At 42.8% G+C, this 15,335-nt stretch overlaps 1 protein-coding gene across 5 annotated transcripts in view; it reads left to right on the top strand.

Annotated features, from left to right (window-relative positions):
• Positions 1-4,218: 4,218 nt before the first annotated feature.
• The window catches only part of sbf1 (SET binding factor 1), a 36,571-nt gene continuing 25,454 nt past the window's right edge, over positions 4,219-15,335 (top strand). For 2 of the 5 annotated variants that reach the window (XM_055511561.1, XM_029161627.3), the window contains exon 1: positions 4,219-4,614. In XM_055511561.1, the coding sequence (XP_055367536.1) occupies positions 4,560-4,614 (55 nt within the window). In that variant the 5' untranslated portion in view covers positions 4,219-4,559. The remainder of the gene's footprint in view (positions 4,615-15,335) is intronic. The other 3 variants (XM_029161629.3, XM_029161630.3, XM_029161631.3) reach the window with 3 other exon arrangements.

Genomic DNA, 15,335 nt, shown 5'->3' with positions numbered 1-15,335 from the left:
ACAGAATGGACTGATCAAGAGCACACGGGCCACTACTCCATCATGTTCCCGATCCTGTTTATGCTCATGTGAATCTCCGCATGGATGCTTAAAGCGGTGCAAACAGCCCACAGTGAAGTGAACTCTCTCATGTATAACGTTCATTTTAAGGCAGACTGGATGATTGCTAGATGCTGTTCGTGCAGTCGGTCGTGTTCAGCAGCAGTTCCAGTGATGAGCTGTCAGCCATGAGATAAAAAAACACGTTGGTTTTGGTTTTCATCAGTAAATTAATCACAGATTCCTTTTAATGTAGGTAGAAAACACTTTCATTTACAAAGAAAAATGCTCAGGAATTTCCCTTAAACACCCACTCACACAGGAAGAAATGCACCAGTGGTGCATTTCACCTTTGATGGTGCGTGAGGAACCGATTCATTTTAATCACGATGTGCTTCATTCATGTGATAGTAACACTGTCAATTTGTCCAACGACTGAGCTCAGTGGTAATAGTAATAATAATTATAAAACTGTAAGAACATTTCTGTTTAAAAATGATTGTATACAGGTTCACGCTGACGCAGCAGTAACAGAACACAACACAGTTTGTCTCCGTTCAAGGTTTGAGTTTGTTCACATTTATGCCAAAGTGTGTTTATGGGAGAGGGTTTTTTTGAAGTCCGCAAACAGCATCTTGAAGTGTCCTGATTCTGAAATGAGACGTCCCAGCGCAGCGCCTGGTGAGCTGAAGGACTGTCTATGCAAACACACTGCACCTGCAGGTTTAAAGTGGACATCTGGCTCCATCTGGGTCCTGCTTTCTGCTTCTCAGAAAGAGAATTTTTAATATTTTGTTGCCCTTAGAGAGATTCTCTGCTCATAATGTAGTTTTGTTTGTTTTTTTGATTCCAGCTAAATAGACCACACCTTAGTAACCACCCTTTTTCTTCCTCCTGCCTCCTTGGACAAATAAATTATGGGCACGGGCAGTAAAACAAGTTTCCTGTGTGTGACTGTGATATTAATGTGAATATAATAAGTATAATGAGTATAATGTATGTATACTTTGTTTATGGCCAATTTGGGGAGAGGTCCATTCTCAAAGTGTAAGTCTAATAATTGCTGCCCCCTAGTGAGGCTAATGCCACATCGGCATGAACGTGCAGCTCAATCTGAGGGTGAACGTGCTTCTATGCTTCCCACGAGGACCAGACTGATACGTCCTCCAACTCTTATCACCCGCTTGCTTTTTTCAGTGTTTATTTGAGATTGTGTACAACTGGGTTTGTCTGACTGTGTTTTCTGCCAGTTGAGTGGACAAACGAGAGATTGGATGTCAGTGTGGGAAAGAAGGAGGCAAAGGACAGAAGCTCCCAGCAACTAATAGGAAAAGCGAAAGCTTGGAGCTTTAATGTTGAGTTTGTGCAACTGTTTTTTATGAACTTGATTCTAAAACAATGGATTTCCCAGATTAGTGTGAGGAACTTGACAAGTCTGCAAAGGACACTGTGACCGCAAGGCCACGCAGAACATTAGGGATGAACTTTTGAATGATCAAATCAATCAATTTAAGTAAACAGCTCAGAGTCTTTACAGGAAGTATTATCACAATAAAATCAATCACGTCACCTACAAAAAAACATATTATAAAGATACTTTTGCCAAAAAAGAGCTATGGATGCTGACCCCCCCCCCCATCGCATCCATCGTGACGTGTCTCTTTACATTCTCATCAACTCAAGTCATCAAAGTAGGTGTCTACTTTTGCTTTCAGATTATAATGGGCACAAGATGAAATAGGTCAATCTAAAAAATTTAAACTCAAACGAAAAAATGTGTTTTTTTTTCTCCTTTATTGCTCTCAGAGGTTTTGCTGCTACACACTCTGCATGATTGTGGAGTCGTCTCACTGTCTTTATGACACTGCATCTATTTTCAGCTTATCTGTCATCCTTTCTGGTTGTTTTGGGTGAAAGCACATTTGCTACAAATCCACATCTACTGCAGTTTTTTTGAACCACATTGTTTTGCTTATGCAAAAACAAAGGGACTCAAATTACAGCAAGCATTTTACAAAAAGCAAAGAGAGAAAAAGAACGCTATTATCTAGGAAAATCATTTCCGTCTCTCTTCAGCCCTAAACGAATGCAAAACCCTTCACGCTCGATGCTTCACCTGCGCTGAAGGGAAATCGGCTGCTGGAAAAGCCCTGCGACGAGCAGCGATGTGCAAAGAAACCCTTCAAACCGCTTCCTGTGTGTTGGTTAGTCTGCAGGAAGTCACGCGGTGGTGGCATCCTGCAGAGACTGGCTTCGTGCTCAGATTAGGCTGCATGTGTGAATGACGGACAATTGATAATGGAACAGGTGCGTCGCCCGCTTTGTGCGTCAGACGATGAAGGAGGACTAGAAGAGAATAAAGGATCGATGCCATTCCCACCACCTCGAATCAAGTGTTTCTAAAAGGTGTGTGGCTATTTTAGGCTGGACAAGGTGGCCTCCTGAGGCCCTCGCTACTACACTGAGGTCTTACAACACCCAAAGAAACAGGGGGAGGGGGGTCCCTCCACTCCCCTCCCCTTTACCCTCCATGTAAATTTGTACACATCATCATCATCATGTGGCGTGAGGTTTTGCAGAAAGCCCAAAGTGATTACGATTGTGGTTCAAAAGTAGCAGCTTCTGTGAATGTCAGTGCAGGAGCTGGTGGGGTCAAATTGACCAATGTGACGGTCGGTGGTGCTGCTGTCAAGTTGTCCTGGGTCGCGCTGCCCTTTGTTTCAAACGCAGTTGGTTTGTATGGACTCTGCTTTTGTTATCTTGTGTTATCTAGGCTAAGTCAACCAACATAGAGAGTGGCAAAGGTGCAACGTGTGGAAGGGTAATTTAAAAGTGATTAAATTAAGCCCGTGTGTCCCTTTGTGGAAGTTTTAGTTCTCTCATCTACAGAGTTCTTCTCATCTTGTGTCTTATCTGGACCTGCTGCCTCTTCCTCTGGCAAACTGTCAAGGTAGCGTGATTCAAGGCTACGTCGACTGTACGAATCTAAACCCCAGCTGTGACCTCCATGTAACTTCCTGAAAGCGGTTCAAAACCTGCCTTGGGACACGTGCTAATCTCCTGCTACCTCGGGGCCTCTGTTCGTCAGAAGCCCCGGCCGTCGACAGGCGGAACTGTGAAACAAGTGGGAGGCAAGTTGTCACTAAGTGTTGTAAAAACAAAGCTCTTACAGAAAAAGCGTGACATCTCATGTTCAGGGCTGTTTTCAGGCGGAAAGTGATAAACTTTAGGTTAAAGGTCGCAGCACAGGAAGTGTTTGGATTCAGCCAAGGACAGGCCACATGGATGTCAGCCCTCACGTTCTTCCTCACATCCCACCAACTCGTCATCAGCCACACTTCAGTATCTCTGCTCACTAACTAAATGCCTCAACAGAATGATGATTGTCAGAAAGGAAAATCTGTGGGAGATCAACAACAGGGAAGCAGGGAAACAACATCAACAACAACTGTCTTATGATATGTTTCTAAAGTAAAAAAAAAAAGATTCTGTTAACTAAGGGGATGTGAGGGGAAGTGCAACTGTGGCCGTGTGACTATAACACCCAACAATTCTAGTACACATGACACAACATATGAAACAATAAATCCTGACCAAAACTCCCTCATCACCACCAGAGACAGAGTTTTAATTAACATCTTGTTTAAGCAGTCGGATCATTTTATGGTTGAACATTTACAGCTTTAATAAATGTAACTACTTCCCTTTCTGAAGCACAATCAAAGTACATGCACAAATAACAGCCCCTGCCTGAGTAAGAAGGGGAAGGTACGATCATCGCCTTCAACATGAGGAGAAATGACTCGATCCATTAGTGAACTGAATGCATCTTAGCTATTTAGGTAACTAGATCAATTATGGATTCATCTATTGATTGACATATTCCTTAAAATATCTTGTGACTGAGAAGCTTGAACAACAGAATGATGCGTATTATATGGGTTAACTTTGTAAATAAAACTTAACTGACTTTATTCTGAACATTTTCTGTGTGTATGATTGTCTCTGCTTTTCTTTTCTGGCTAAAAGAGTTTAAAAAAAAACATCAAGGCTGTAAAATAACTGAAGTGATGACGTTTGATCATCCTCTGTATGTTGACTATGCTGCTTCTCCAATGGATTACCCCAGTTGCTCTTGCATCCGCCATTAAATTAGATCAGATCCTTTTACGGGTAGTTTTCAGTGAAGATTTCCTTGGAAGCTCTAACGCCTCGCGTTGAGGTGATGGCGTTGGTCCTACCAGAGGTTCTGGTCAGACGATCGGTCCCAGAGCGGACCGGGGCTCCTCTTCATGGGACATTCCAGCCTCGCAGCCCCTCCCTGGAAGTCCCTCACTGCGCAGGCTCGCGCCTCTCCGCTGTCAGGGCAAGGCACACTGACAGTATGGCGGCGGGGTACAGCTGGAAGGATGCTACTGTCGCCCGTGACGCGTCTGTCGCCTGGAGGACGTAAATGGACTAGCGACGGCGAAAGGAAGAGGGGATTTAACGAGAAAGGCCCAACGCCGTGAGCCGCGACCATGGCCCGGCTCGCCGACTACTTCGTAGTGGTCGGCTACGACCTCGACAAACGAGGTGGGTGCAGGAGTTAGCTTCCCTGCTAGCTTCAAGGCATTTATTAGCTGTCGGTAAACAGGAGGCGGGGACAGGCCGGCTGCCGCGCACAGCACCGGCGCGAGGCGCTGTCATTTTGCAGCTAGCTGTCAACTTTAGGCCGGGGACCCGCAGGCCTCATGGGATTAGTGTACTTAAACGCTAGCCTGTCAGCCGGTGCTCCGGCATTTGTGGTAACGGAGCACAGTGAACGAATAGTTCCATTTAAGAGCCCAGCGTCCAGTAGTGTTTTAACTATAGAAAAACAAATAGCCTCGTTATGTTCACAACAAAGTTAGGCTAACTTCATTTGCTAAGAGCTAACGTTAGCCGAAGTAGCTCTGAGGGGAGGACAGGGAGGGCTGTGAACTACTACGGATTTGTTCTCCAGTTTTTCATGCTCTTCACCTATCTTTTGTTGACAAATATTTTTGGTGCTATTCTTTTATTTTAATTAGACTTTCGTGCAGCATTTGTTTTACAGCGACTTGTCAGTGTTGTGTCTGCAGGGTCCTCACCAGTTACTTGGGGGGAATCAGACCACGAAAACCCTGTCTGCAATTTCCGCTTGGACTTCGGAGTCCAATCGTGATTTAAAGCATTGGAAATCGACGCCCGATTGCCGGCAGAGTTGGTGATTGTTTTGTTTGTGTGTGGATTAACCCAGATGGCTTTGCCCCTCCCTGAGTCCCCTCGGACCGGAGCTCAGTTTTTCTTGTGTTGCTGGGACCGTTATCTGAGTCCCCCTCCCTCCAGCCTGTGCCTTGGCCTAGATCTTTTCACTATAATGGCCCGTTTAATCATGCAATATTCAACCCGGCTGTCCGCTGGAAGCATGGCGGCTCGTAGCATGGTCGAGTTATTTAGTCTGAGTAGATTTTCGCTCATGATTTATTCAAAGGAGGCAAAGTGTAACATGACAAGTGCTCTTTGGTTGGACGCAGGCGGATAACTGGCTTTCATCTTGATGATGCTGAAGCTACCTGCCGTCGCATTTCAGAATTATGCAAATGCATTCGTCGCATCTTGTGTTCGTAGGTGGAGAGGTTGAACACAGGATGTTAGAACGTGGACACTGCAAAGTCTGCAGAAAGGCTTCCTGTTCTGCCCTGTGTGAATGCAAGGGAGAGCTGAGGCCTGTAAAAAGCATCTGGGAGCCAGACGCAAAAGCCACAAAAGCTTTAATGGATCAAGACCTCCATGTCTTGTAAAGCGAAACAATTAAGGGTGATGATGGTTGTTGGGGTCCCATAACGGCCTCTTCCCTGTTTACAGTAACTTCACTCGGTACTGCTGGGATAGGGCACTTTGTAAAGCTGGCGCTACTATCAGCTTATGCCAATCATTATACTCATCTCCATCACCACTGGATCCTCTGACAAGCCTGCATCAACTGTCTACATCCTCCTGCCATTGCATCAGCAGTCGTTCGCACAGTTAATGCTTGTAGGTGCTCTAAAAGCGCTCTACAAGCTTTGTCTTATCCCCCACACTTCTTTAGACTTTAAAAGCGATCGTAGCTATTGCATTTGAGCTTGTTTCTCCTGAAAGCGCCCTCTCAAGTTAATAATCATTGTCTGCATGTACTGTAGTTTTGTCATTGTATTGACGTTTAAACTTCTCCAACTATGCTTCTCTGGAACTGAATGATCGTAAAGAAAATGCTTGGCTGTGGACCAGGCTTGAAAACAGTCTTCGGTCATAAGAATACCAGGAATTCTGCAGCACAGTAGAGTTTCCTCTTGTGTCTGTGCATCCTGTGTGTGTGCATGAGTGTGACAGTGTTTTTGTGTGTATGCGTGTGTGCGAGACTAGTTGCAGGTTGTCATTGTCGGTGGAACATTCTTTACAAGTGTGGGCAGTGACAGATTTTCAGGATTGATAAACTCACCTTGTTGGTGTCTTAATTGGGAATTTTATGATGTTGTTTTTGCAATTTACAGTAGCCAGATAGTTTTACTGTTCCTAAACCCCACAAATCTCAGGCTTTTTGCTATTCATGTCTGATTGTCTCTAAGGTGTTGGATTGCTCACATTGTTCTCAATCAAAATCACAAGTATGCTATCAAAGGAGCCTATTTTGAGCCACAATGGCTACCCGTGGACTGGGAAGACTCCCTAGATGCTGGGGTGTGGTCCTCACAGGCCAGGGTCTCTTGAGCAAACTCCACAGCATGTCACTGTTTTGACAGCGGTTCCCTCTCCTGGAGCCAATTAGATACATAGTCCTAGTCCCAAACAGGAAACAGAGGAGGGGACCCGAGGGGACATTTATGTCTAGTGAAAGATGTTAAATTGTCCCCCTGTGCATGGCTGAACCAGGCAAGGGGCTTGTTTGGTTTGTGTGCGTCACCTCACACAGTCGCATTGTGAATAGCTCCATCTCTGTGACTGTTTTAGGGTGCTGGTTGTTGCTTAATACAGAATGTGGCCGTCTCCTTTTCTAACTGGAGCGACAGCTCCGCCGTCCACTTACTGTGCTCCAGCCTCTCCTTTCAGTCAAACTGGAACCACTTGCATGTGAGGACAAGGAGGAGTTGCACACAGGGACCCACTGAGGCTGCATGTGAGTCAGTTGTGTACTGAAGTCAGATTGTGTTCATTGTAGAGTCGCCGCTAACAAGACGTTTATAAGACTTAAAAGCACTAAAAAGCATGGTATTGTAAACAAACCAAAAGCATCCAGCAGCTCAAAGTACGGGACTGACTCAGTGCTGTTGCAGTGATTGTGGTGTTAAGTTGTTGGCTGCTTGTGAGTTTCACGTATCACTTATAGCACCAGTTTTATCACCAGTTTGGCAAAGATTTGACACTGATGAAAACTAATAACTGTTATTTTACATTTTCTTTTAATAGATGCTCCACGTATTCTTTTAGACCACTTTAGAGGTAGGAGGCTCGATCAGTCAGGCAGAAGCTGTATAGTCGCTGCCGTTATGTGATTGTGTATTCATCTCTCCAGTTTGCTTCTTCAGCAGGCCCCTCCTCTTGCTCCTCCTCAGCTGTAGCGAGGAAAAGTGAAACTAAAGGTTGCCAGGGTACTGGCTACTCACATAAGTGCCAGGTTTGGGAGACTGTTGCTATTAGTCAGATATTTAAGTCATGCTATGCAAAGCAGGTAACGTTTACACTTGTGTCAATCAGTCGTCCTGCCGCATTCGTCTTCACAAAAACTCTGCCACTCAAACCTTTCTGTCTAACTTCTGCTACAGGTCAGTTCAATGGGTATAATCTGGTTGCTTCAGTCTAACTGCGCTGCAGACATGATGTAGTAGGGACTTAATGTTACGTTTATTAATGCCGTGACGAATGACTAATTTATGCCGTGCTCACAGTTGCAAACTGTGTATAAGAATGTAAATGAGGGTAACAGAAGCCTCTCATATTGAAACTAGATAAACTGAGTGTGTGAGCATGAAGAGAGAGAGTGTCTGTGATGCTGCCAGCAGTGCCTGACTGTGGGCAGCCACTTCCTCAATCGCCTAAGAGCAGAGCCACAGTCTTTTAAGACCCTCCAGAAATAGCCCTCACAATCTGCCTTTCATAGGGGGACATAGTGTGACACTGGGTCATAGCGGTGCACTGACGCTTGTGTTTGTGTGTTGGCACGATCTGGCCTCCTCCTGGATTGTGGCAACCCTTGTAGAGCCCCCTTTCACATATGCAATTTCAGGACTGTGGACGGGGGACCTTTTAACATTTCTTAGACAGTCCATGGAATCCCTCCACCAAGTCCTAAATCTGTTTGGTGTCTGCGCGAGCTAATGTGTGGGGAGATTTCCCCGGCTTACTGTTTTTTTCCGTGTACAGATGTGCAGAAATCAAATGCATTACGCCAGAAGTGCGCAAACGAGAAATGTCTGTTTAAGTGCCACATGCGTGAAGTAACAACTTGACACAACAACCCAATCTGATCTAACAGGCCTTGTTGAAAGTGCATGAGTGGCAACATTCGCATTTTATACAGATGGTGATCCACACTAGCTCCATTACAACGTATGCAAAAGGCCTTCCATTGCTGTTTTTCAATTGCGCAACGGTTCAAGTGTTGCATGTTGCAGCAGCCTGTCTGCTTCTCTGAATGCTCGTTATTCACGAGGGAGCTGACGGCCTTAGGGCCCCAAAGCTGCCCTCATTCCCCCATTCCTGTTAGATAGACATAGAGAAGAGGGTGTGGGTGCATGCTGGGGGTAGGTATGCATTTATACTGTATGCTCCTACATGATTGGTTTTTTTCTCGTCCTCTTATGCCAGACGCTCTTTAGGCAAATTGCAATTTGTGTGCGTATGTGCTAAATAAATGTGACCTGCTCCCCAGGGGGCCAACAGAGGGCTGGGTGCTCTGCCCTACATTTAGATTGAGGTAGTCCCAGTTCAAATGAAACCATTTTAAAACAGATGTTTTTTCTTTTTTTTTTAATATACTCTGTACACAAGTATTGTCAGAACCAAAAGAAACAAAATCTACATTTTTATACTTCTTTTTGTGCAGGATGGTGAGGGGTGTTAGGGATGCCCTCCTCCTTTTGATGGTGCTTTGAAGGCTTCCCTGGAATTCAGAGAATTTCTCGCAGCCTTTTATTAGAACATAGGCTGAGTCAGTGCTGCTTGTTGCTTCAAGGAACAGGCGTTCATTTTCCCCTGGGGGTCATTTCAACTTATCTGCAACTGTTGTGGTTTGTAGATACCAGAGCTGCATCACCCTGTTTGAGGAAACATCTATAGACTGTAAATGAGTGCAAGAAACTAGTGCTTGTATGATTTTTATGGACCTGGCAGCTTAATAAATGCTTCAGAAACATTGGTCGATTCTAGAAAAAGCTCTGTTCTTCCTAAGCATAACTTAATCTGACCCCCCGTGCTGGCGCTAACCTTTTGTAGCCTTTGATTGGTTTGAATATGTAGATTAAAGGACCGTTATTGATTCTGCCCTGGTCACAGTAGCTGTCTAAGCTACTCTGCAATGCCCTCCCTGCCTGTTTCTATAAAATGTTATTTTGATGCACAGCAAAGCCCAGTGTTAAAATGATTTGTGTTCATTTGACTGACTGACAAGCGTTTGGCACTTTTTCCACAGCATGGAAAGTTATGTTTACAATTTCAATTGAGCTGATCTCAATATTAATTGTCTCATGGCTTTTGCAGGTTTGGAAACACTCTATAACATCTTGAGCTTTTCTGCTACTGAGGTCATTAGTTACTGCTCCAGTGGTCATTTGTATAATAAGATAAATATGTAAATTATTATAATATAGTATTGTGCATATTTAAATCGAGTCTAAAAAACACTTTGTTTGCCACTGGGTTTATTTACAGTACTGTATGATGCCCATAAAATAGTGATTTATATACTGTACCTTGCAATCCTCCCTGCATGTTAAAAATCAGAAATCTCGAGATTAACTATAAAAAATTTAGATCTTCATGGAAGTCAGTTAACAATGATTTACTGTCTGCCCCACTGTTTTTCTGTCACTGGGACCAGTTCTTGTTTGGCTGTAGGACATTCACATATCTGTGTCTTGACTAAGCTGCAACTTCCCGCTGTTATATGTTGGCGTTCACTTCTGTGGTGGAGTCACAATTTCAGGGGTAGCTCAAATCTCCAGAGAATAAGGCAGAGCTTGTGAAACGATGGCTTGGTTGTATTGGTTACTCTTTGAGCAGCAACATGAGTTGGCTCACAGCTATCATGTTTCCTGTTGCATTATTCTAGGGTAGTGCATGTAACTCTTGTATGAATGTTGATCTTGAGGAAGCTAGAGTTAAATTGTGTTTCATTGTGTTTTTGATGGCTTTAGGGGTGTATCTTTCCGTTTACCGTTACTGGTGTTCTGATGCTCAGCTGTTACCTGTTCCGATATATTTCTTCAGTTATCACTGTTTAACAGTACCATTCTAAGTTGTTGTCTGTTAATGCCATCAATTCTTGTCACTTCTGGATGTCATATCTGATTCTATTGCCCTCTTTTCAGCTGATCGCTTCTCACACAATGCCAAACCTCATGAGATGACTTTCTGACTTCTTCATCCTGATCGTCTTTCTTTACCTTGATCAACATCCCTTACTTGAAGAAATCCTACAGGAAATTTGGGGACAGGGTTGCTGACTGTTGTAGAGTAGTCATTCCCAAAAGATGTAAGTAGGCCAGCTTCTATGTTGGAATCAGGAGTGCATTGTTTGTATGTTAAGTGATAATAAAATAGAATGATATAAACTGAGGGAGTCAATGGATGAATGGTAAACGAGGGAAAGGTTGTAGCGAGACAACCGATGAAGACGATTTCTGGTTGTTTCACGGTGGCTACATTCAGCAAATAATTTACTGCGATGACAGGCACTTTGGGGTTTTGGTTTAATTTTTCCTTCTCTGCTTTTCTCCTTCTTCATGTCTAACTCAAACATGAGTTGTGCATCAAATTCTGCGTCACAAACATACGCTCTATTGCCAACATAGTCCCACATCATTGCCTCAGTATATAATTCTTCTTCTTATTCGTACAGTGTAGTTTGGAGAAGAAAGAAGTCCAGTTGCCATCTTCAGCATCAGTGTTTAATTTTCATCATCTAATGAATTATGAACAGAATTCTAACACCTTAAACATATTTTACTTGAACTTGTTCTTCATATTGGTTCTCAGTTCAAGACTAGTAAAAAGTTGGTACCACTTAGTTTCATGGCTGCAAGTAAATAGCTCTGCGCTGTTTCTAGTATTAAAAGCGGAACAAAGGTCCAAACATTCCTACCAATCAAACCTTGCTCTCTTGTATTTGGAGCAATAAACTTAATGCTTAATTCACATTTGTACCATTGACTCTTGTCTCCAACTGTCTGAGGGCCGTGCCTTCCTTTAGTACAGTTCACCCCCAGAGGAAGTAAAATAAAAGTGGATGGTGGCACAAGACTAATAAAGTACAATTGCTTCCTGTATTGTAGACTGTCCTCCTCTCGGTTCCCTTTAAATGTTAGCGCTGTCCAAACCCCTTGTTTTAATGGTCACTTATGGGAGCTGAATTTCATGCAAACATTTCTTTTCTCCCTTCTTTGCTAATCTAAAGATTGTGGCGATTCTCTCAACTGGAATTAAATTATTATTAAAATGTCTTTGTGTTTCACCTCTGTTAGCAGTAAAGTAAGTTGCCATTTATATCTGTTTAGTAGGAAAAGAAGTAGAATAAATGAAACAGACTTCGGTCTATGCCACGAGTGAATTAATTTTGAATACCCTACTGTCTTAAACTGAAACTCTGAAGTTGTATAGTCATTGTGGCTGGCCTCTTGTCTCTCTGAAGATGGTTTCCTCCCCTGGAAAGCATTCCCTTTTTTTCTGGACTGCGAGACTAGGTAGTGTTTACTTTGCAGGAAGGATGTGAAATTGTTGAACAACCTCTGCACAAGGAAACCGTTTCACATTGTCTCTAGGTGACAGTGGCCACTAGATGGTGTTTTGTTTTCCTTCAGTCCAAATCCAAAATGGCGGACAGTTATGAACATTCATCGCTCCTGTCATTTATGCAGGTGTACACCTCTGAAGTGTTGCCTATTGATAAGCTGAGCTGCTCTGTGGAGTTTGGTGACGTCACCTCCGGCCTCCTATTTAGTGTAGGTCTGTTGCTGTAGAGCTGCTTTTATTCAGCGTGGCTCATGCTCTTTATATTACTCAACAACACTCCCTAATGTGTTTGTGTGTGTGTCAGTGTGTTATTAAATCCACAAAGTGCATGTACAGCACCTTAAAGCCATCAAGCTTCAGAGCCCACATTAAACCTCATTTGGCACATTTTTGCTGGAGAACTGCAAAAAACCAACCAGTGTCTGAGCTCTCTTGTCGCGATTGTTGCCGTCGCCTTGGAAACGGCCTGCTGCCGCGTCACTGTGGTTTGGAAGACTACAAACGAGGAGCTGCTGCCTAGACCAGCACCGCAAGAGCTTGACACACACACACACACACACAAAGACAGACGACGTGCTGCACACTCATTTCAAGTCTGACAGTGTGAGAGTACTGCTTGTAGGGAGTCATCTGTCCACACTAGCACATGTTACAGTGTTTGATCTCTCACACTCATCCTTTTTATATTAATAACCTCTGTTTCTCAGGTCTTTGTTATATTTGACCTATAAACCTCTTTGTTGTTGTTTTTTTCTGGCTGGCCGGGATCTTATAATTATTTGGACCTGAATATCTTTTAAACTATATGACACTGCTGGATGTTGTTGTTTTTTTTTTTTGGCTGTCTGGACAAAAAAAGTTGTATCTTTAGCTCTGTATTTAATTTTTCTGGTGCAAGTGGTCAGAGTCAGGACCTCTTGGAGTGTAATGAACCTATTATTATTATTTCTGCAATCTGAGGAAGATGGCTGATGTTTACTTTCACTGGACTGCTGCACATCTTAATCTCAGACTCCATTTGCTTCTCTCTTCTCTTCTGCCCCCTCTTTACTCTGTGCTGAAGAGTGGGGTGAGCCTCAGATGAAAATACACAGATTGGAGCAGAGCAGAGAGGAGGTTATGCTTAACTTGAGTCAACCAATGCTTGTTAACATTACAAAATCAACTCGTGATGGCGACAGTAGGAGCAGCTTAGCCATTAGCGAATGAACAAGCTGAAGACAAAAATGCATAAATGTAACATGTTTGTAATGAATCATAATGTTATTGTATGTATAATGTAAATGACCTTTAATGCTGTGCAAAATATTTGAAGATTATTTATTTATAGTTATGGTGTTGCTCTGTCATGTTGCCCAAAAGATAGTCATTGCAGAAATATTACAAAATATTAGGACATAACCTTTGGCAGACTGATCACATCAAATCTTCCATTAGAACTAAAGTGAATGCAGCAACAATCTTGACATTGCAGGAATATGGACAGGAGGAAGATGAGTCATTAAAACTGTAAGGAAAAGACTGAGAAGGAAACCAATAGGCAATAATCCAGGCATTAACATGTTGTTTTTACAACATGTCCGATAGCAAGATGTCTCCCTTTGTTTAACGTGGTTAGTATGACAAAGTGCTAATTGAGCATCAAAGCAAAGCTGTAATACTAGAACATACCACAAATATTTGTTCACAGATCGAGTTTCTCAATCGCTGACCCTGTTTCTGTTCTGTGAAGGAAGTGATGTGTTCTCTTTTATGTAGTAACTGTAATTCATTTCTTTAAATCTGATGATTTTAGGTGAGCTGCGCTGATGGATGTCGTATATTTCATATTCATATAAAACATGTCAAGAGTGAAGTTGTAGTACTTTAGAGTCTGCATTCGATTGTGAAAAAATGTTACCTTTTTTATAATACTTTTCTCTAATCGTCCAGTTTCACATTTACATGGCAATTAAGTAATGAGCTTTCTCGAAAAAACTCTAATCTGATGACTGTGTTGTTTGCATTTTGAAGACTCAGCTGCAGTTAAACTACTTCCAGAATGTGAACTTCTATGAATATCTTAAACAGTGCAGGAGCCTCACAGCGGTTTGGTGTTTGCATGTGATTTCAGGCCAGTCTGAAGCGGTTTGTGGTGCTTATTACTCAGTATAGCTTGTAAACCACTATTGTTTGCTGTCATACCTTTTTTGTAAATGACAGGATGAGGAGTAGGAGTCTGGTATGAATAGTGTTTGCGTGTGATCTTATAAGGCGGAGGACCTGCAACAAGTATCAGCGAGTCGATGACGTGTTGTTTAGGAAAAGTAAAATGTAAGATTTAATGATCAGAACCTGCAGCTGGAGTGCACAATCATGTCCTGCATTTAAGATTCAAGAATGCATGAGGATGTCACCTAGATCAGAAAGAGAATGCAAACATAGTCTAATCTGATGTCAGCAGGAGACTGTGCAGAGCTTACGGCCCGTATAAAAGATACCACATCATGGCTGTAAGGATGTTTGGCATTGTGAGATAAATCCTGACGAGGAAGCTACAGGTAGAACCTCCAGTTACTGTACCTGCCTGGTTTATAGCAGGATATGCCTCTCACACAACAGGCTGATAGAGTTTGGAAGCTTTATTATGCAGTCAGTTTTCCATATATTTAGCCTCCTGTAGTTCATGCCTCAGCTCTTAGTTTGCTTGTTTTGAGTGCAAAGTTGTATTAATTAAATGAATGTTTAAAACATTTAACAACAGCACAATGTCTACAGCTTATCACAAATTACCTTTAACATAATGAGATCTTGTGTTGCTTAAGATCCAGCCTATGCGCAGGGCCCGCTGGAGCTTTGCCATGTACTAATCAAACTGGATCTGACTGGAAATCGGAGGGTGTGACACAGAGGAGGGCCACACGAAATGATCATCCAGCCTGAATGAGCCGCTGTCAAAGTGAAAGAGGTGTGGCCACGCTGTGGCCTGACTCATGCTTACAATGGTGAAATCACTTTACCACTTTGTACCTGCCGGCAGAGAAAAGAGTGGGAAATGGGAGCGATGCCACTTTTTGGGAAAGTGAGTGCACAGTCATGCTGGTCTGGCAGATATCTAAAAATCAACATTTCAGAATGTGATGTTCAGACTAAGCCTATTTACCAAGCAGTTTTGCAACATTAAATATATATACATTATCATGTTCTGATACAGATGTGAAAAATTTCCTATAAGCAACTTCGAACAGTACACCGCTCTTATCAGTGTATTTGTTATACACAAAGTTGTCCACCCACTGTTGCCTTTTACAGAATTAAAACTAGGTAAT

The sequence above is a fragment of the Betta splendens genome, chromosome 9, assembly GCF_900634795.4.
Source record: "Betta splendens chromosome 9, fBetSpl5.4, whole genome shotgun sequence".
Taxonomy (NCBI): Eukaryota; Metazoa; Chordata; class Actinopteri; order Anabantiformes; family Osphronemidae; genus Betta; species Betta splendens.
The sequence above is the reverse complement of the archived record's forward strand: the minus strand, read 5'-3'. Positions and strand labels throughout refer to the sequence as shown.